At 35.1% G+C, this 22,351-nt stretch overlaps 1 protein-coding gene across 1 annotated transcript in view; it reads left to right on the top strand.

Annotated features, from left to right (window-relative positions):
• Positions 1-16,470, top strand: part of slc6a9 (solute carrier family 6 (neurotransmitter transporter, glycine), member 9) — a 54,933-nt gene extending 38,463 nt beyond the window's left edge. The window contains exons 3-13 of the mRNA XM_015395861.1: positions 667-798; positions 986-1,262; positions 2,865-2,997; positions 3,110-3,244; positions 3,328-3,431; positions 4,903-5,140; positions 6,736-6,870; positions 6,969-7,068; positions 8,917-9,017; positions 10,022-10,192; positions 11,761-16,470. Coding sequence (XP_015251347.1) covers positions 667-798; positions 986-1,262; positions 2,865-2,997; positions 3,110-3,244; positions 3,328-3,431; positions 4,903-5,140; positions 6,736-6,870; positions 6,969-7,068; positions 8,917-9,017; positions 10,022-10,192; positions 11,761-12,012 — 1,778 coding nt within the window. The 3' untranslated portion in view covers positions 12,013-16,470. The remainder of the gene's footprint in view (positions 1-666; positions 799-985; positions 1,263-2,864; positions 2,998-3,109; positions 3,245-3,327; positions 3,432-4,902; positions 5,141-6,735; positions 6,871-6,968; positions 7,069-8,916; positions 9,018-10,021; positions 10,193-11,760) is intronic.
• The last annotated feature ends 5,881 nt before the right edge of the window (positions 16,471-22,351 follow it).

Here is a 22,351-nt window from a genome sequence, read left to right on the forward strand (position 1 = left end):
GGATGGATGGATGGATGGATGGATGGATGGATGGATGGATGGATGGATGGATGGATGGATGGATGGATGGATGGATGCATATTTTAATAATTTCCCTTGATTAACTGGTACAATAAACTTCAGCCGAATCCACATGGACATAGGTTTGTTACAGATGAAGGACTAATTTCAGCTTGCAGCTGAAAGCCAGTGTTGCAGCACCACTGAGTGGCCTCAGCTGGATATTTACTGACCTCTCAGGAAATGCATATGAGCCAACATCACAGATGAGGTTTATCTTTACTCATTTGTTCTGTTTTGCAGTATTCAGGAAATTAAATGACTCAGAGAAATCAATATTTTCAGATGTGAAACCAAATATTTTGCAATTCAGATATACCATCTTTATTAAGCAGAAATTCAGAGATAAGATCAATTTAAGATTTAAACTCATTTTGGTTTTATTTGGATCCCCTTGAATTTGTTGTCAAAAAAAATCAAAATCAGAAAAGTTTACAGGAGAAATTAAAATCATAATACATTTACCAGTCGAAATCTGTTCTTCAGGAATGATTGATCTTTAATCATTTTTAAATCTTCTTTCTTCTGGCATTTATACATTTAGTTTTTCTTTTTAATATTCAGATAATAACACCAGGGTTTGCCCTTGTACACCTCTCTCACTAGGTGCATTTATGCTGCCATATTTCATCATGTTGGTATTCTGCGGCATCCCTCTCTTCTTCCTCGAGCTGTCCTTTGGTCAGTTTGCCAGCCTTGGGTGTCTGGGTGTCTGGAAGATCAGCCCCATGTTCAAAGGTACAAATCATGCTTATGGATGATTTTTTTTTCTTTTTATTTTGCATAACTAATAGATAATCAGAACAAAGAGAAATTTGTGAAAATGTAACATTTTTTCAAGCAAGTCGTCATTTAGTGTTTTTCTTGCAATGTTTTTGCAATATTTTAGCCCTGCATAATCTTCTGTCTTTCTTCCCCTCCTAAGGTGTTGGTTACGGCATGATGGTGGTGTCCACTTACATTGGGATTTATTACAATGTGGTCATTTGCATCGCCTTCTACTACTTCTTCATGTCGATGACAAATCTGCTGCCCTGGACATACTGCAACAACCCCTGGAACACTCCGGACTGCAGCGGGGTGGTAGGCAGTGGCGGCCAGCTAAACGGCAGCCTGGTGAACGCCACCACCAGTCTCGTAGCAGGGGTGACAGAGGTAGTCAACCGCACCAAAAGGACCAGCCCCAGTGAGGAGTACTGGAAGTAAGAAGGATTTCCGTGTTAACAATAACATTTAAAGAAGCTGCGGGAAGCAGTAGGTAAAATCAAATATAAGAATTAAGGGATTTCTATATTCAAGAGGCACAAACTTAACTTTTTTGTTTGTTAAGATAAAATTGCACTTATAATTGCTAAACAAACCTCATTGTGTATGCTTTAGTTGTCCATATGCATTATTGCAATAAAAGATACTTGACAGGTAATCTCTATTGACAGTCTTAAAGGATAATGGTATTTGGCACAGGATACCAACAGGAAGATAAGCTTAAAGCAAACATAGCTCATGTTTGCAGACCGCTATCAAATATTTAAACAAGATGTGACAAAACACAACAGTATTTGAGCATTGTGGGATTACATGACCAAAGGAGGCTTACAGTGCCTTACAAAAAATTTACATCCTTTACAAATGTTCACATTTTCCAGGCTAAAATCAAAACTTCTGTGAGACTTAGACAAAGTATTAGATAATTGTGAATTATAAGGATATTCATAAAGAGGGTGTTTTGTTTTTGTGCTGCGGAAATGATGAATATTTTAAGGTGTGCAATCTGTTATAGATGCAAAGGTTTTCTTTAGAACTTCAGAGATCAAACATCACGATGAAGACCAAGGAAAACAGCAAACCGGTCAGGGATAAATCACACGGAGCACTGTTTAATCCATCATTTGGAAATGAAAAGAGTATAGCAAAGCTGCAAAGCAACAAAGACATGCCCTTTCACCTAAACTGCCAGGCCAGGCGTAGAGAGCATTAATCACAGAAACAGCCAAGAGGCCCCGTGGCAATAGAGGAGGACCTGCCAACGGCATAACTATTAGCTGGACACCTCACAAATTTGGCCTTTAAGGAAGAGAGACGAGAAGAAGATCTGGCAAGGGCAGAGCATTTATCAGAGTAGCAGCCAAGAGACCTGTGGTAACAGGATGAGCTGCAGAAGACTGCACACCATCCTGAACGTGTCAACATGGTTGCAGCAGCTGTGAACTTACTGATTTTCTCAAAAACAAAGCTGATCACAGTTAATGGGAAAATGGTTAGAACTCATTATGCATTTGCATCTTTCCACTAGACTGAAGCGTCAGCTTCCAGTTAGATGGTGAACTTAAACCTACAGTCAAAGCTACAGTACATGTAGTCACATATTCATAGGCAGTAATGCCCTAGTTAAAGTCCATAAGTAGTTCGAGTTGAGAATGTGCTGTAAGAAAATGTATGGTTCAAGCATTTTCTTATATAATTAAACAGAGCTTGAACTATTTTGCTAAAAGAATCTGGTAAAAAAATCTTTGTTATTAGATGTGCAAGAAAGAGACATCTAAAGACAAAGAAAAAAAATATTCACTCAAAGTTCTTACTGCAAACCCCTGCTTGGTGGCTGGCAATAAAACCATGGAAATATTTTGTTGAACAACAAATATGTTCAATACCAATAGAATCTATAAAATATATTGAGGTTTATGGTTGTTGCATTATAACAAATGAGAAAGCATGGGGATAACAAAAATCCAGCTTAAAAAAACATTATATTGTGAATAATAACTAAAACATTTAAAAATTCTGTTTCTTGTTTTATTTTTCAGACACTACGTGTTGAACATCTCGGATGATATTGGAAACTTTGGAGAGGTTCGCCTTCCCATCCTGGGTTGCCTGGCTGTGTCCTGGGTTGTGGTCTTCCTCTGCCTCATTAGGGGAGTGAAGTCCTCAGGAAAGGTCAGGCTGTAAATTAAATATTAATAGTGTTTTGAACATTTCCAAAGACAAGTTCCATATTGGCTTTCCTGAGATTGATTTCAACAGCTGTCTGTAATTACCGTGTGTCTAGGTGGTGTACTTCACAGCCACTTTCCCTTATGTGGTTTTGACCATTCTTTTTATCCGTGGCATTACACTGGATGGAGCTATTAATGGAATCAAGTACTACCTGACTCCACAGTGGCAGAAGGTCCTTGATGCAAAGGTACTACTGATCTAACCTGGCAAATAAAGACTAAATAGTTTGTTTTCTGACATTCTCTTTGTTTCTTTGCTGTTTTCCTGTAGGTTTGGGGAGATGCTGCCTCACAGATCTTCTACTCCTTGGGCTGTGCCTGGGGAGGTCTCATCACTATGGCTTCTTATAACAAGTTTCACAACAATTGCTTTAGGTTAGTCTTAAAGACTGACTGAAAAAACACAAAAAAACTGATAATAGGTGCAGGAGTTTAAAACGTCTGCAGCTATTTAACACAAGGGTTGAATACAAAGGACATTTTAAATCAAAGATTTTTTCTCACTTAAAAAGGCTGTCGAGTTGGTTTATTGTAAAAACTGCTGACAGAATAAGCTCGAGTATCTGTTTGTAATAAAAGAAAATGAGAAAAGGTTAAGGGGTAGATATATTTTAGAAATGAAGCCAGGGAAATCGATTAATGGAAGGTGAGGTGATTGTAAAACGTTCAGTTCTCTCATCCATAAAAATGTAAGAAACTAAGAAATATACTTTCCAGAAAAAGTAAAAAGATAACATATATCTATACATTATATATATATATTATATATAGATATATATATTATATATATATATATATATATATATATATATATATATATATATATATATATATATATATATATCTGTGCTAAGACACTGTTTGCTAAGTGCTTGGTCAACAAGGGACAGAGCAATCAGCCTTAGAGAAGGTTGAAACGTAGGAAGTGGGAGATAAAAAGGAACAAAATGTGTCATTTATTTCCCAAGATTGTGCCCTCATGTTGACAGGAGGTTCCAGAGGGCAAAGAGGGAGGTTGAAGATATAATTTGTTCCAGGACTAGGAGCTTAAGATAGCACTATCTGTCCAGGCAGCTGCATGGAGGTGCCAGTGAGCCTGTGTTGTGTTCTGCAGCACAGTCTCTGCAGAGACACATCCTGCTCTTCCTTAACACCACCAGTTGGTGCATAGGCAGAAGTGCAGAGGGTAGGAGAGACCCCAAGTCTCAGGGATAAGAAACAAGCAGACATTAATGTTATCAAGGATATCAGCCTTTATGACCTTAATAGGGAATGTAATCATAATTCCCTTTGTTGTACCTAAACCTTTAAAAAGTTTGAGCAGATGTAACAAAACAAAAGACAAAAAGAGGAAGAGTAGATCAGCTTTGACATGTCAGACTTGACTTTATATCTTTTTATTTTGGCAGTTTTTTTTTTTTTTTTCAGCCTAAAAGATGCATCAGAGTACATGCTTTTGATTTGGTTTTGGATCAAAATTGATGGAAGTTGTTGGATTTGATTCATCCAATTCATTGAAAAAAGATCTCAGATTTTCAAAACTGTAATGGAATTATTGGATAATAAACTGGATGATAAAGTGTAATAAAGTTTTCTACTAAAGATAATTCTTAGTGTCAGTAACACTGAACACCTTAATCCTACAAATTTTACAATAAAGTTTGTATAGAAAATGAAGGAACAAACAGACTAGTTCTTAAAGTACCCTAAAGAGATGTTAAATGGTTTCAGTACAAGAACACAATCCCTGTGCTTGGCATAGATAAAAGAGTTGGTAATGGTTTTGTTATAGTCAGTAGAGTGTATCATACCGCTCTTTATCTTTTCTTTCCATTCCATTGTACAGAGACAGCATCATCATCAGCATAACTAACTGTGCCACCAGCGTGTATGCCGGCTTTGTCATTTTCTCTATCCTGGGCTTCATGGCGCACAACCTGAACGTTCCAGTGTCTGAAGTGGCTGACCACGGCCCTGGACTGGCCTTCGTGGCCTACCCTGAAGCTCTGACTCTGCTGCCGATCTCACCTCTGTGGTCTCTGCTGTTCTTCTTCATGCTCATTCTGTTGGGACTAGGAACTCAGGTGGGAACAGGAAGCTGTACTCACAATTCACAATAAAGACGGCAGTGCTAAGGTTATTTTATTGTTTAACAAATCCAACTTATAGGGTCCTGAAAGGTAACGGTAATGTTGAGGACAGCTAGAGAATTTGCTGTTAATTTTTTTTTCATTTACAGATTATTTATTATGTTTATCAACATTTCTAAGTATTCAAGGGAATACAAACATTTGCATTTCCAATACAATACTGATATTGCAGCCCCGAGTACAGATCAATACTGATGTTGATGCGGTGATATATCAGCACGAATCATACATATTTTTATTACATTTTACATATTTTTATTAATTTTGTGGTGTGGAATATTTTTAAATGCCTGTTCATGTTCAAGATATTACTCAAACAGAGAATAACAATAACAAAAAAATAATGAAAAAATAATGACTAATTTATCATCAACCAGTGGGTTAAATACACTTTAAACAGAAGCAGATATAAACATGTAACATGAGTGTTTTATCAGCTTGCTTATATCATATATCTTTTTTGGTTGTACCGTTTTCCAATATCAATATCAGATTGGGACATCCCTACTTTATTGTATTTTTGCTAATTAGAGGGTACAACGAAAACAGTAACATAGAAACCAACTCCCTCCAAAATTGAAAAGACAGGAAAGCATAGCATTCAAGCAGGTCAGTTATAAGAACATGAGAAATTTGTTGTATCTGCTACCAGAGTAATAATAATAAAAAAAAAAGTTTTACAACAATTGAAACCACAATAAACAGGACTTGACAAGACTCCAGGTTCATCTCACCTTTTTTCTATTTATTTTCATAGATGTCTGTGTATTATATATTCTGTCTGATTTTCATGAATTATTGCTTCTGATTGTGGCTTCTCTTGTTTGGCTACCAATGTTGGTGCCTTTCAGTTTGTTAGATTATGTCATTGTAAACTTTATTTAAGGCATCTTTTTTATTGTAAAATAGCTTTGAAATATAGGATTATGGTAGGCTCCTCAAGATGACCCAGTAAAATTTCCCTCATTCAAACCCAGTTAAATTGCTATCGTATTTTCCTGCTGATTGTTTAGCAATGCAAAAGTGTAATATTTTAAAGAATACATTTTAAATTATTTGATCACCTGAAGTTGAAGTTGAAAATAGATTCTCTACCAGTGATCCCAATTAGTTTAGATCATTAACAAATTTTGCAACAAACTGTCTCTCTTATTTACTTCCTTTAGTCTAAAACAATCCCACATCATGATGCTGCCACCACCTCTTGCTGATATGATACCTCTTTATATACATTCCTAAAATTTTAATGATACTTCTGTTAAATTATGTGCAGAAAATCAGAATATATGCACTTTTAAATACCAAATGATTTCAGTTATGTTTTCCTCACTAAAATCTAATAGAAATCTCTGTTGTTAAAAACGCAGTTACTAAACATTAATATTCTATAATCACAATATCAAAGTTTTAATTATATTCTTCTCAGTGGTCATTATGGACTGTTGGTGGCAGCCCTTAAATGTAGATTTTTTTGCCTTTTTATGTAAAGGTAGATTAATAGCTTTTTCTTTCTGTTTTTTTTCCTATAGTTCTGCCTGTTGGAGACGTTGGTTACAGCCATCGTGGACGAGATTGGCACAGACTGGATTATTCGAAATAAGACAGTAGTCACACTCTCAGTGGCTGTGCTTGGTTTCTTGCTGGGCGTTCCATTGACCACACAGGTAAGCCATGGACCCATATTTAAACATGCAGACTCTTTGCCCTTGTCTAGAACCCATTTTTAGTGCAATCTTGTCTCTTTTTTATGTCTCGCTCATAGGCAGGAATCTATTGGCTGTTGCTGATGGACAACTATGCTGCCAGCTTCTCACTGGTCGTCATCTCATGCATCATGTGCATCTGCATCATGTATATTTATGGTAAGCAGGAGTGCACTGTCCATAACCATATTTAACTAGTCACATTCTGACAGAATATAAAGAAGATGTTCAACTACTGTCTAGAAAGGGCTTTTTTTCACTGTCTGCGTCACTGCACCTACAGGGATATATTAAGCTAATTGTTGCTCTTCAGGCTTGGCACACAGACCAGCATGAAAATATCAGCAAGCTTATAGAGAACAAAGGCAAAAGCGCACATGCAGTAATCCCCAGTGACGGTACAAGGCAAACCCATTACCGGTATATATGTTTTTTTTTATGGTGTAGATGATTATGTAAATGAAGTCATACTTAACAAACCTTCAATCTATTTTCCATCTGGCATGTTTGCTTTTAAATTGTTTCAGTAGTAATCATTGGGACGGACAGCAGTTGTGCTCTCAGGTCACTTGTCTTCAAGAAAGATGTTTGATTATGGAGTAGGAGGGATTTTGACATTTTCAAAGCAGTCTGTGATAGACAAGGCAGCAAGGATGACGAGTCAGAGGAGTTTACTGAAAATGACTGAATTCATCCAATACAGGAAAATTGAACTAAAGTGTCTTCCTCCATGTTGAAAGTGGTTGCAGGCTTCAGTGTGTTTCTCTGAATTATCACCAGTCAATGAAACCATAACTGATCATTTTTGGGCTGTGACACAGTTGCAAAAAATGAACATCTTTCAACTTTTCTGTGTTCCTTTGTGTGTACAAGCTTAAAATTTCACATGCAAGAATTTCCCCAGTTGCTTGGCTGTAGGAGGGCAAATTAATGTTGCCTCAACGCAAAAGTACGAAATGAATGGAGAGGGAGAGATGTTGTGCCCTTGAAAGTGAAGGATAAATTAGATGAAAATCAGAAAGATAAATCTCCAGTCCCTTAAGACTTCAGTGAAACATTTAAAATCTTTTTTTAAGACTACTTAAGGAAACCTCACAGGAAAAAAAAATCTATATGTTTGCTTTATTAGCTTATTGATCAGCACAGCCTTTACAAAAAATGTGAGGTTTGAACATTTCAATGAGCACTGTTTAATCCAAATTCTAGAAGTAGAAACAAAGACTGCAAATGTACCAAGACATTACTGTCAGCTGCTTAGAGAGTCAAGGTAACCATGAAAGAGATTACATCTATCAGTCATGCTCTTTAAACTCCTGAGATTAACAATTTAAATTTCTATGACACTTCATCAGATACAATAAAAAAACTAGAGAAACTATTTTAAACGCATTAACCATTAAACACAAGTTACAGTGAAACCAGAGCATCAATAAAGAACAAAAATCTACCTCATAATTGGATTAGACCTTTTTAAACATGTTTTAGTTATTAATATTCTTATTCCTAAGCAAACAGAACTAAATCTAATGCACTGGCTTAAAATAAAGTTATTCCAATATGTCAGAATTTCCCAAGTTGTAGCAGCATTAAAGCAATTAATCAGCTCATCAGAGCCTGTTCCCGCAAATTAACCTGCAGTCGCTGTTCAGTTGTTTTTAAAGATGACTCATCCGCCAGTTTCCAGCAGGGCATTTCCCCCTAATTAGGACTTCGATCTCAGTAAACCTGTCAGCTGAACTAAGCAAAGCTGTCAGGAGAGTCATTGTTATTCTGAGCAAAGAGGGGCTTTTTTCAGAGTCAAAACAAGAACAGGGAAGGTTTAAAATGCTTTAAAGAATATAGATCAGTTACATTCAGAAGGTCAACATATCAAGCCTTTTCCCTAAGAGAACATTAAGACAAACAAACAAAGTGATGGAACAACCAAATGTCCATTTCATTTGTATTTTGCAACTAAAACCTAGTGTAAGACTTAACTTACTGGTTAAAACTTGCTTCCCCTTGCAGGTCACAGGAACTACTTCAAGGATGTTGAGATGATGCTGGGCTTCCCTCCTCCTCTCTTCTTCAAAGTCTGTTGGAGATTCATCTCACCTCTCATTATCTCTGTAAGTTCACTCACACACATTACCACACACTCTGACCTGAAACCAGAAAGCCTGTACGGTCGTTTAAAGGCATAGATATATTTGAAGAAGTGTTTCTGACTTGTTGACCAGTTAGTTGTTAGGGAGCTGACCTACATTTCAGCTACCATTAGAGCTAATCTCCAGGCTCACTGCTTTTCTTTCCAGAATAAATTACTGAAAGCTAATCTTTTGGAACGGGAAATGAACGCATGAAGCTGCCGTCAACAATATTTCCCAAACTGCCAAATTAGTCCTTTCATGCCTTCTGTCAACTGAGAAATGTATTCTTTTGGATTACTGGTCATATCTTGGACTTTTGTTCTTTTTTGCATAATAGGATGCAAAAGGCAAACTCCAACTCCTTGTTAAAACTGCCATTGAACTTTTATAATTTTTTTATTTTAGCTTTGACTGAGTGAAATATTTTTTGATTATGTTATGTCATTATGTATGTGTTTCTGTTATATACTGTTATTTTAAAACTGCATTATGAAAAAATCTTGTAAGCTTTTTTAGGTCAAATACCAGAGAAGTTGACTGGTGACTAAAATCAAAGGATTTTTCTGTTAGGTGGCAAGATTCATTGGACGAATCTATCAACCATATACGACAGAGTCAGCCTATCAATGATCATATTTGTTTTTGTTTCCCTTTTTGGACTTACTTAAATTTGGGTGGGTGGATGGATGGATAGATGGGTATTTTCTATTATATCAGGTATTGATCATTCCTAATATAAAGGGAAAACGTCTGCAAATGTTGCAGTGCTGTCTGTGCTTCTATAATGTTTATTGATCAAAAATAATGTACAGATTAGGAGAGGGTATATGTGTGAGAGAAAAAGTGATTCAAAACACAGTTTTAGTATTTTAAATACTGAAAAAATTGTAACAGTTTATTTCCCAATTAGGGTCAATAATGCTGAAAAAAGGAAATTCCTTAATGTGTTGTTTTTGTTTTGTTTTCTTTCTGTTTGTCTGCAGTTCATCCTAATCTTTACCGTGATCCAGTACAAGCCTATCACTTACAATGAATACGTGTATCCTGGCTGGTCTCTGGCTATTGGCTTTGCCATGGCACTATCCTCTGTGATTTGCATACCAGTTTATGCCCTGTACAAGATTTCCAGGTCCCCAGGGACTACCTTCAGAGAGGTACAGTACAGACAAGAAAAGACTGCTCTGCATATTTATATCTGCTCTAAAGGAAACCTGTGCTTGAAATAACTAGAGCATCTCTTTATATTTTTAGAAATATTTTGCAATCACTGAGGTACTGGTACTTTAGCTAGGTTGTTAGTGTTGTTGCCTCTATTTAAAAGTTGATGTTGACAATGTCATAAAATGTTGTAAATCAAAAGAAACAGAAAAACATGATGAAATCATGTTTTCAAATTTTAAATAATTATCCTAACAGAGAACAATCCAGATTTTTGTCATTTTGCCTTTGGTAAGTTTTCAATCAGCCATTTGAGTGTTAATAACCTTCATTAAGTGGACTAAGCATGTGATGCCTTTTAGCAAAAAAAAGTTTTCCCATTCTACAATTTCCCAAAGAAAAAAGTTAGTTTACTTGAGAAATCCTCTGGATTATTGGACTGTATCAGTATTATTTAATTCAATTTTACTGTCGTTACACTGTCACAAGTACAGAGCAATGAAATGAATTCTCTGCATTTAACCCATCCCCTTGGGGAGCAGTTGGCTGCCATTGTGCAGCGCCCGGGGAGCAGTGTGGGGTTAAGGGTCTTGCTCAGGGAGCCAGAGTGGCAGTCTGTGGGAGTGAACTCACAATCTCAGGATTCAAAGTCCTATGCCCTAACCACTAGGCTGCCACTCCCATTGGGTACAGTGAGGTCAGCAGAGGCTTTTTGTGCTCAGTAAGAATATTTTATTGGAAAATATATATTTAAATCCAGGGTCTGCTTTTTAAAAGCCAAAATAAGAGGTGCTTACCAGATTCTAAAGGTGCAAAACAGCTTTTAGCACTTCAAAAATGTTCCCTAATACTAATTATTTAACTGCTTTTTGTTAAACAAACACAAAGTAACTCCCTGTGATGTGATATTGCTGCTCAGTTTAGTCCCACTGAACACACACCAGCTGTGCACATGTAGGGTCTAACATTTTTGCACAATCTTCTTTGTAAATTAGCTTCAATTAGATTAGATGGAGAGCATATTTGAAAAGCAGTTTCCAAGTCTTGCTACAAATGGTTATCTACATTTAGGGCTAAAGTTTGAATTTTAACACTTGAATATGTTTTGATATAAATAACCTGTTGTATTACTGCTCTAGCCTGTTTTTTTTAGCTAGTTGAAAAATAGAATCAGACAATTTTCTTGCAGGTTTTTACATAATTCCACGTAAATTCTCCTGTTCTCGGGTTCTATTCATCATTAAATTCACTGTGATCAGTAAAGATATATGAATATTACTGCAGCACTGGGTTTCAAAATGTTAAAGTCAAAAACACTTTTAAACCATGCATTGTTTTCAAGAATAATCCAGTAATAAAAAAAATGATTAAAAGATATACAAGCATATAATGTAACATATTTTCGATTTTGAAATGGAAAAATCTTTATTCATTATGCATTATTAGATCAATAAATACAGTTTTCATAATCTTTTTTTAAAACTTAAAATTTTTATATTTTATATTATTGTTTTCTAAAGATTTGTCTCCTCATGAATTGTCGCTGTCCACCTTTTCTTTCCAGCGGTTGAAGCATGCATGCCAAGCACATCCAAAATGGGGCCCTGCCCTGGCCGAGCACAGAACAGGCCGCTACGCCCCGATGGCTTCTGGTGACACCGTTGAGGCCCGACCCCTGAAGGAGAAGGAGGAGCTCAGAGAAGAGCACAATGAGGAGAAAGCTAAGGAGAAGGAGAAGAAGGAGGAGATTAGCCTCACCATCCAGGGAAGCAACGGTTCCACCAACACACACAACAACCCTAACCCCAGCGCATAGACGCCACCCCTCTCTGTCAGCGCTACTGGGCATGACCTCTGCGGCCCACCGTCTCCTCCTTCTCTTCCTCCCTTTTCCTCACTTCTCCTCCATCCTCACCCTACTTTCCCACAGTTCTCTGTGGGGGAGATCCCATTCGCTGGAGACCTTTACATATTGTAAGGGCTTATTATATCTATCCTAACCTCTTCTATCTGTCTGCGTGTTATCTCTAGATAAATGAAGAAAAAAAAATGAAAGGATAAAAGAAATTGGGTCATCATCCAAAAGAGCTGTGTGTTTGTAAGCATGTAAGTGTGTGTACATGTGTGTGGGAGTGAGTTGTTAATTTGTTTCTGCATAATTTAATTATGCAGTTTGTTATTCCTTTCATTTTTTTTTGTAAAACTTGTAAATGACATCCTCATCAGCAGTTAGAGGTACAGTAGATTGTGAAGCTGCATGTGCTCGTTTTGTGCATGCAGTTGCAAAGAGACGCACACTGTTCTCCTGTATTCATTTCGCTGGGTCCGTTTGGGATGGATGACTTTGTAGTGGCAGCAGTCAGACAGCTGGAGACCTGTTGTGGTGCTGTAGCCTAGAGGGGGGACGGCAAACCGTGTCGGCACTGGCCATCTGATACGGAACAATGATATTAGGCTTAATTTTGCAGCCAGAAAAGGAGGCGGATACACTGAATCATGCTCGTAGATATGAAGGGTCCAACCTGCTTCCAAAAAAGATAAAGATAGAAATATATAATTGGCTAAAAAAATAAATAATGTGCACACGAATACACCCAAACATATACTGGTATACAAAGTGCCATAATTTGTATTGGTAAACTTTATTAATGTGTTATTCTTCCTGTCTATTTACTCTAATATCTCTACTTGTTCAGCTGATATTTATTTAGTTATTTTAAATGTGTAACTCTTTAATTATTTGTGAATTTTCTTTATTTCTACATCCTCTAAGATGCTTAAATTTTGTTAAAACATGTACTTTATTATTGACCACCAACTTCATACTTTGTAAATTTAGGCATATAACCTTAATTTCTTGTTATGTATTTTTTAAAAGCTTAAATCTGTCAAAACAGAATTATTTTAGATAAAGTGAACAATAAAAGACAAAAAATAGATGTCACAAAATCAAAGAGCAAGAAATTAAAGAAATAAATAAGTATATGAATAAAACTTCAAATCAAAAATTTTAAACTAAAAAGGAGTGATAGTAACACTGAAAAATTATTATAGTTTAAATCCTAAACAAATATAGAATGTTGCCATTACTGCAGTATTTTTTCTTGCTTTTTGGCATATTAATTGAGCCATTTGTTTATTTCTGTTTTTGTTAATTGTGGCAGGTTTGGCCTTCCATATAATTCTCTGAATACAGCATTTACCACAGAACACAGTGAACTCAGACTAAGTTAATCTCAGTTTAGGACCAAGCCTCTTGTTTTCTTACGCTGCTTTTTCTTCAAATGAACCATAAAGAGCACAAATATTTAATACAAGAATATGAATGCCACTTTAGGCTGATTTTCTGCAGGAATTTCCCCTGTAGTTATCTGTTTTCATTAAAGCTGCTTAGATCCTAACTTTTATGAAAAAAAGACATTAAGGATTAATATTGTAACACTCTCTGTCATTACATTATCGCATGTGAAGCATTTTTTGTTGTTGTTATTTTTGACAGAAGAGGTCCTATTGCCCATTTCTCAGGGTCCATGCGGTTCCTTACCTGTGGAATCTATAACAGGAACTGAAACCTTGGAACTTTATTCATTGTCTGAGAACACCCACATATGTACACAATGCAGCTCTCAGAATACATACTGAAGTGCCATCTCTTCTTAAGTCTTCCAGGCATTATTTTTGAGTGCATCTTGGGATGTGATCTCTAAAGGAGAATGTGTATTATAGTCGGTGTCTCTAATGGGTCGTAGTAGTCTGCCCCCATCTGGCATGCAACCTGAATTACATGAGTGGTGCATATCTTATTGGTGAAGTACAATTTAGAAACTGACCAAGTGTCGGTGCTTTACTGTCTGTGGAACTTTTAAATGTGTTACAAGACTCTTGTTTCAAGTTCTGAGCCAAGCTGTTTGAGAGACAAAAAGTGGTGAGATGCTGCTTGTTTCCAGAAGAAAACAGAATAAAATTAAGCGATTAATTCTCTAGTTTTATATATAGCTGCAATAGTGTCGTTCTCTCTGTAGATGTCGTCTCTTTACCTCTCATTGTAAAGTAACTTGGTACATAATGATAAAAGACAACATATGTTTATTTTGTACAAAACATAAAAGTTATAGATTTGTGATTAACCATGTTTGTCATTTCCTCTTCTGAGAAGAGAGGAACTCTTTAGGAGGAGAGGTTGGTAAATATCCAGTTGAGCTGTGTTGTTGCTTAGCAGAATACAAACACTGATTCTGGTAAAAAATGTAGTTATACCCGATTCACACATCTTAATGTGACTGCAATTTTACCATACTGTGTGGTGAAATTATTTTAGTTTTATCAGCAGTGACCATTTGCTATAGAGTGCAGCAGGTTTACTTCAGGATGGTGCATTCTGTTGGCACAAAATAGAAACATCACTTGGTGTGACTGTTATGATCCGGTGAGCACTGAGTAAACGACCCAACTCAATGTAGTTCATTCCTATGTGCAGGTTTTTGTTTCAAAACCGGAATTAGCTATGAATATCATATAGTGTTACACAAAAAGTAAATACTTAGTTTAGCAAAGAGCAGAAACTGGGCAGCAAAAAGCCTGTAAAGTCAGAATTCTGCAAAAAGTTCACATGCATAATAAATACTGATATTAGCAGTTTTATTTAAAACACTACATGAACTACTCTAACTGCATTTTGGACGTATGGGTGCAGATTCAATACCATGAGGCCTTCCTTCTCTGTTCTCATGGCTGGCTTTTAATGCACCTGTGTCTTTACTCCTACTCTCAAGTGGAGCTGTGTCTGTGCGCTTATGTCAACCTTTGGCACTTTGAGGATGGAACCAGCTTGAGAAAGTGAACTGCCTGTAATTGGCTACGTTTAGGAAATCCCACCTCTTAAAAAAGTAGTTCTTCCTGGTTGTGGCTATTAATATAAGCAAAGTGTTTTCAGGCTAATTGCTGTTCACACAGTTAAAGTTGTTTAAGCTACATCATCATTAAGTAACTTAATTTAACACAATCAATAATGTGTTCTATCAGCAGCAGCTATATGAGCTAAGCTAACCATAGCTTCACTGTCTATATTGCAGGAAGTAAGGCTTGAATTAAGTTTTGTTTTTATTTGAACATAAACATTTGCATTTCTAATCACTTTGCAGAACCTTTGACGCTTTTTCTTTAATGTCTATCATTTTATTTATAGATTTATCAGTTGATAAAAAAAGGCTGTTGCATATAAAGTCAGCATTCAACTATTGAAGAGATTAGCAATTATCTAAAATATGCTTTTTTTAAATGTTATTTGCCAAAATCAGAAAGAAAACAGTACTGCTTAAGGAGAAGGTATTTCCTAAAAAGTGGCAAACCACAACTGGTATACTTTCTCCAGCTGGTGCCGCCCTGAAAGTGATGAAAGTTGACATAAGCCTAAGATTCTGTTACAACCACAATCACAGCTATTGAACGTACACCCATGCCTCATGATATTGGTTGTAAAATGTGTGTGAACAGTAGTTTACATGTGTGGATCTCTGACAAAAGCGCTAGTATGAGTTTTTATTAGGTGTGTGCACTTCTCTGAGAATTCTGACCTTATGGTAGCCTTGTACCACCCGTGCAAAATTTTCCTGCAACTCCAGCACTATTTATTCAGATTTTCTGAATTGCACATTAGAAAAATCTAAGAGAGGGCTCCCTAGGATGGATTTACCTATTTAAATGTCATAGATCTCCAGCCAGTGACATATTTGAGACTTACATTCATGCAGTAGGTTTTAATGATTAAATAAATGAAAATAAAAAAACATATCATATCAAACAAATATTTTTCATTCAGACACCAGGGCCATAATGTGAAAGGTGTATAAAATGCTGCATGACTGTTCAGAATGCAGATTCTTTAAAGACTATCAATATGTATTCAATTCAGTATCGCATATAGAAATAATTCAAATCTGATTTTTCAGGGTCAGTGAAAATATTAGAATTGGGACATTCACACTGCTTTCTTAAAAAGTTAGATATGAGTTGCATTTTGGCGAAAAGATTGGATTTGCCAGCTGTGTGAATGTAGTCTAAAATAGCTGTTGGTCTACTATAACATCATATATGTGTGAAAACAAACAATCTATATGCACTTCAGATGTTCTTTATAAAAAAAATCAATAATACACTAAGCACTATACAATCTACAGTTGTGAATATGACTTTTTAGAACTTAAATGTGGAAAATTAAGCGAAACGTGTTGATATTAGCTAGTATTCTAGTAAAAGTAGCAACACAACAATTATAGTTAGTAAAAAAAATAGTTAGTCCCACAAGAACAGTCCCAATGAAGGAGTGACCATAAGGCCAGATCTAAATTTCAACTTTTGCAACAAAATATCCCCAGCCTAAGTTCTGCTGTTTAACTTTATATTCCTACGGGCCACTATCAAGGTATACTTAGAATTATAAAACAATATATGTTCAAAATCCCCCAAAAATGTCAGCATATAATTCCTACACTTAACACCTACTATATATGAGATGACAGAAAAATGACATGAGGAACCAGGGTTTCAAAAACTGTAGAACGCCTAGAGTGCAGAAGAGTTAAAAAACGCCAATATTGCTGCCATTTTCCCCTTGTTTACGAGATAATCTGTTAATATTTCAGAAGATGAAAACATGGACGATTGGGATGCAGAAACTATAACCACACCAACCATAATACTTATTAAAGTTTTATAATTGCACTTAGGGAGTTAGTATCCATGCACATTAAAAATGCAAATACAAGAAAGGCTTAATATTCTGGTCATCAGGAAATAAATAATACTAAATTTAGTGGGTGAATATATTAAAATTAGCTTAGGTAAATGTTGGCCATAATATTCGTTTTATGTTTCATTCAATTTCACTAAGTTTCCAGTTGCAATTAGATTTTTTTTTCTCTTATTAAATAAAGCAGTTAGAGGGTAATATACATTTTTATCACATTTTTAGGTGCATTAATATATTTTTAGTCAAATGTTATCATACCATGAGTAAAACACACTGCTTAGAGTTGTTCTAGTTGCAGAACTGAACAAATAGTCAAGCATATAACACATACAATCATCAACAGATCGGTATACAAATGAAATAATGCGTATGTTGGTTTTTTAAGGGTTATGGGACATAGCTAGTGGGCCTGCAGTTAATCTTTATCTTAAACTAAAGTAGACTAATACAAGCAGTTAGAAAGAGGTTAATTACGTTTGATCTTTAAATAAAGACTGAGTCTAAGACAATTAAGCACATTCCCAGAAATGGTGACCCTTTTTTTCTAAATGTCTATGTAAGTCTTAATGGAAAGACTTCATGAAGCACTTATTTGGAATACATTTGCACATATTCTAATTGTACTGTTTAATTTGGGTATGCAATTGCTCCTACAGTCCACAAGATGGAGTAATGCTGATAACATTAAAAAAGATACTGTGGTGGCCAAATAAAAAAAGGAGTTTGATAAACAGCAGTAAGAAATATGAGATTAAAGAAAAAGAAAAGAAGCACAGCAAACATCCAGAAACAAGCACAAATTTTGATACAGCTTTTTTCTTGTTGAAATGCTTAGTGGCCAATATCCTAGACTGAATAATTCCAACAGTTTTAAAACCAATCATTCCAGTAGTAAGACTTTTTTTTTTTTTTTTTGAGAAAGACCAGGTGCTCTTTGACATCAGTAAGTAGCATCACTGTCTTTCTAAATTCAGATTCATTAAAATTTTTTGAAAGAGTTTTATGTCCTGAAAGAGGCAATACGAACTTAATCTGCTCAGAGTTTGATGGGATAACATCTAGCTATAACAGTCTTCTGTTCGTGATTTCCTGTTTTGTATTTTCATATAGTATTAAGTGACCGCCATGATGTCATCTTTCCATATTTCTCAACCTTTACAAACTCAACTGAACCCTTATCTCCCCCTACTATTGTACAGCTATGTAAAAAAGTTATATAGTCAGACCGTGTATGTGTTTGCTTTTTCTTTAGGGCAGGTTGGTTTCTGTTTCTGTGAGTTAGAGGAAGACCAGGCTTTGACTGATTTTTATTTGTCATTTTTCTTGTAGTGTAAAGTAGACAATGTCAGGTGTATTATGTATTACATGTGTAGTAGATTAGCTATTACTGCCAAACCTGCATGTAAAGCAGGTTCTTGTGTCAGTATTAATGTCCATGTACCTTAAATCTACAAGAACTAGCTCTGTGCTACTCTACTAATCATACCTAGTAATATCTTTTAGGAAAAAAGTTAAACAGTACTAGCCGTTAAAAAAGAAGACTGTAATCTTCATATTTTGTTTTTTTCTTCTTTATTTACACTGCATTCTGGTTGTTTTTTTTTAAGCTGTTTCTATTGACGATTAAAGCCAGCTGATATTAAAAAGCGTTGCCAAACAAAAAAGCTTTGGATCGAAACTTGAAATACAAAAGAATGGAGCTCTGGCACAGACACAAGATGCAGCTACATCACAATACCTTTGTTTCTAGTTGTTTATTTTTGTTTCTTTGTTTATTTGTTTTTTTTTAAACAGTATTACATCTTAAAACAATTTTACACTGTGCAGTGCCAACATAAACTTTGCTGCAGCATATCATGTGGCCTCCTCATCTTTGAGGCGTCTGGCTGTTTCTTTCAATGTTAGTATGTGAAAAGCAAAATATAAACACCAAAATTAATATGTGACAAAACTGGATTACCACTCAGAAATCATATTCTTATTTCTGTGCCTACTGTAATCAGCAGATAATGATTTTGGGTAATTTTGGAATCCATTGTACTGGCTTTGGTTGCATCGCAGTCCAGCAATCTGGGATGTATCAGATATGTTATACTTCATTTATTTGATACGGACCAACCTGCCATGATGAAGAGTAAATGCAGAAATAAATAGGAAGGTAAATTAGGAAATGAATTTGACTAAAACAGTAAAAAAAATAAATAAATAATAAAAACAAGAATTTTTAATAATTATTCAATACTGACCGAATTGAGATTTGTATTTTAGTTTTAAACTGCACTAATTAATCTTTGTGTCACCATCCCTATTTATTTAATTGATAACTTTAAATAAACAAAAAAAAAACATTTTTTATTTATTTAGTTTCTCTTATTTGTATTTATTTATTTAAAGACAATATTATTTATGGAATGTTGTCCTGTCATCCTTTTTTGTCATACTGCCCCACAAAAAACATTCAATATTTGCTCTTTTTATTGTCATTATTTAATTATTTTTCATATCATTTTATATCTGGTCAGTTGAGTAAAAAAACACAACAAGTTAACAAAATTTTAATCTTAATTTGAATAAAATACAAAAACATTTTGGGGAAAAAAATGTCATGAAGCAATAAAATTAAACAGTAAGTGATATCAAAAATAAAAAGCAAGTGAATACTTAAAATAATCATTGAAAAAAGAAAAGATAAAAAGGGACAAGAACTGATGAATATTATGCTTAAAGCTAAAATAAAGATGTAAGTGTTTCCATGCCAGAATAATTGCTAAACACTGTTGTTTTTATGTGTGTTTGCTGGTTAACCTCTTTGTATAAAAAGATTAATATTTCTGTATTCATTTTTGATTGTGGCAGAGTTGGTCCAAAAGTTCTAATTGCATCCTGGGAAAAACGGTTGTGAGAACAAACATTTAATGATCCTGCTCCTAGATTATTAATATGTTGTTATTTACCATCGCTGTGCAGAAAGTAACTGATGTTGATGAAAATAATCAAGGTTAAAACCATTTCTGAGCTGGTATACAAAACACAAATGTACATGTAGTGAAAAGTTAAACACTTAACTATGACCTTTCTATTTTTTTGTGGTTTTATGTAAATGACAGAAAATTACCTCTTGCATATCTTACTACTGTTCATTCAAGCTTACTCATACTGTAGCACTTTAGAAGAATCAGTAGTGTTTTTAAAAAACTGAAATATAAATCACTTATACATTTTAAAAAAAGCACAAGGAAAGAAACCTTTTTTTGTAAGACTATGGCTGAGAGAACTTGCCGTGTTACATTGTTGGAGTGGAGACAAAAAGCACACCTGAGAAAAAAGAACACAGCTCTTCTGGTACCTTCTATCATATATATATCTGTATCTGTTGATCTATCTATCTAACCGTGCGTGTTCTTCTTGTTCTTCAACCTTTAGGGCCAAATTCCATTGAACTGTCTTAGTCTTGTCACCTGTATATCGTAAACTGTTGAATTACAAAATGGTAAATAAAATCTATTTTAAAGATCACTTCTTGTGTCTTTTTCTTAAATATTTTTAATCCATCTGTTGATTTTGTTGTGAATAAATGACATATGCATTTACATGTGTTTAATTAATCTTGTTTCTTAATTAAAATGCCTTAATATATAATAAAAGGTAACCTCATGTTTTTTTTCCTCATGTATTGTTACTCTTTGCAATGACGTATAAAAAGGGTCCAAATAATTGAAGCAATATCACTACATTGAAACATAAACCTTAAATGTTGTGTTTCTAATACTTTTTATATCACAGTTAGAAATCCAGGATTTTGAGACTTAGAATTTTAAATTCCTGTAAATTTCCCCTGTGCTTTATATGCATCATCAGTTAAATCCAAAGTTACTGTATATAAAAAAGATGTAACTACAATGTGCACACCCTTGAAACTGTATCTCATAAAAACTGTTTTTAGTTTCAATTCTCCTGTAGCATTTAGTCTTTGTGGATAAGGACCTGAAATTATTTAATAATAATAATAATAATAATAATAATAATAATAATAATAATAATAATAAATTTAATTTATACTTTCCAACAAAAGATCTCAAAGTTAAAAGAGAGAAAAACATCTAAAGGGGACTAAAAGCTTTGCTGAAAGTACATTTTTTATGGCCTTTTTAAGATTGAGGTGCCCACAAGGTGTCAGGGAGGGCGTTCCACAGATGTGGGGCAGCAGCACAGAATTCCCAGATTCAAGAGAATCTACATAAAAGTAAATATATGTTTAGTAGTCTAAGAGGATTTTCCAGTCATGTGCACATTACCTTAAACAACTTTTGGTGAAAGAAACTGTAAACAAAGGTATCCGTTTGGAGGTGAGTAGGGAAAACTCCACTGCATTTTAAATGTTGGGACACATACCATGATAGAGCAGATAGGTCTCATGCAAATATAGAAATTTAGAGATGTAGTGTAAATACTACACTGTAGCTAGAGACTTTTCAATAACTGGTGAAAATACAAGATGGAAGCTATGCAGCCTATATAGCCTGTCAAGAACCTGACATTTGCAGTGTCTGAGCTGCACAAGTTATTTCTCAATGCTAGCTGTGTTTTACATGTAACAACAGTCTCCTCTATTGTCCCTGTGTTTGGAAAAAAAGGAAAGCTCAGAATATCAGTCAGTTCTAGCCTTCAGGTTTTGCCAAAAGCAAAAGATATTGCAGGGTTTGAATTCTCTGCATCACAATAGGAAGACCCAAGACCAGATTTAAAATAAGAATATTGATATTTAATTCATGTTTTTTGTCAGAATTTAGAACTACATTCATAAAACCAACCTGCGGAGCTGCATTGGGCGAGCAGTCATAGAGAGATGTCCTCAACACCCCTCAGAGAGTGCTCAAAATTCTTAAGCTTAGATGTGAGATGCCAGTGGATTCCTATTTTCTATTGCACATATGATAACAGACCACAAGGAAGTACAAAAGGACCCTGATTGTGTGTAGCATCTAGTAATCAAATCTCATTTTTACAGCAATCAGATACTGTCCATGCAAAGTGGTTGTTGGAGTGATGGCAAGAAAAACGCTTGTCTGTCTTTATATTGTGAATCATGAAGCAATGATACAGATTTTCAGCAGCAAACACATCAGGTAGTGTTTGATGTGAAACAAGTAGAATAGAACTGCATGCTCACTCTTATGGCTCACGATCTGTGATCATCAGGGCCTGACTGTCCTTCTACAGTAGAGGGCTAAAGTACCAAGACATTTGAAATAAAGGTAATACAGACAGAAATGAATATATGTGACTATGGAGTTTTATACATATTCAAGTGTAGAGCTAATTCAACAGAAGAATGGTTCACTAGTCGAAAATCAAACATATTTTGTGGAAATCTCTATCCAGAGATGTACAACAGAAAAACTGCAAG

Source organism: Cyprinodon variegatus, unplaced genomic scaffold (genome assembly GCF_000732505.1).
Source record: "Cyprinodon variegatus isolate N-32 unplaced genomic scaffold, C_variegatus-1.0 Scaffold765, whole genome shotgun sequence".
Classification (NCBI taxonomy): domain Eukaryota; kingdom Metazoa; phylum Chordata; class Actinopteri; order Cyprinodontiformes; family Cyprinodontidae; genus Cyprinodon; species Cyprinodon variegatus.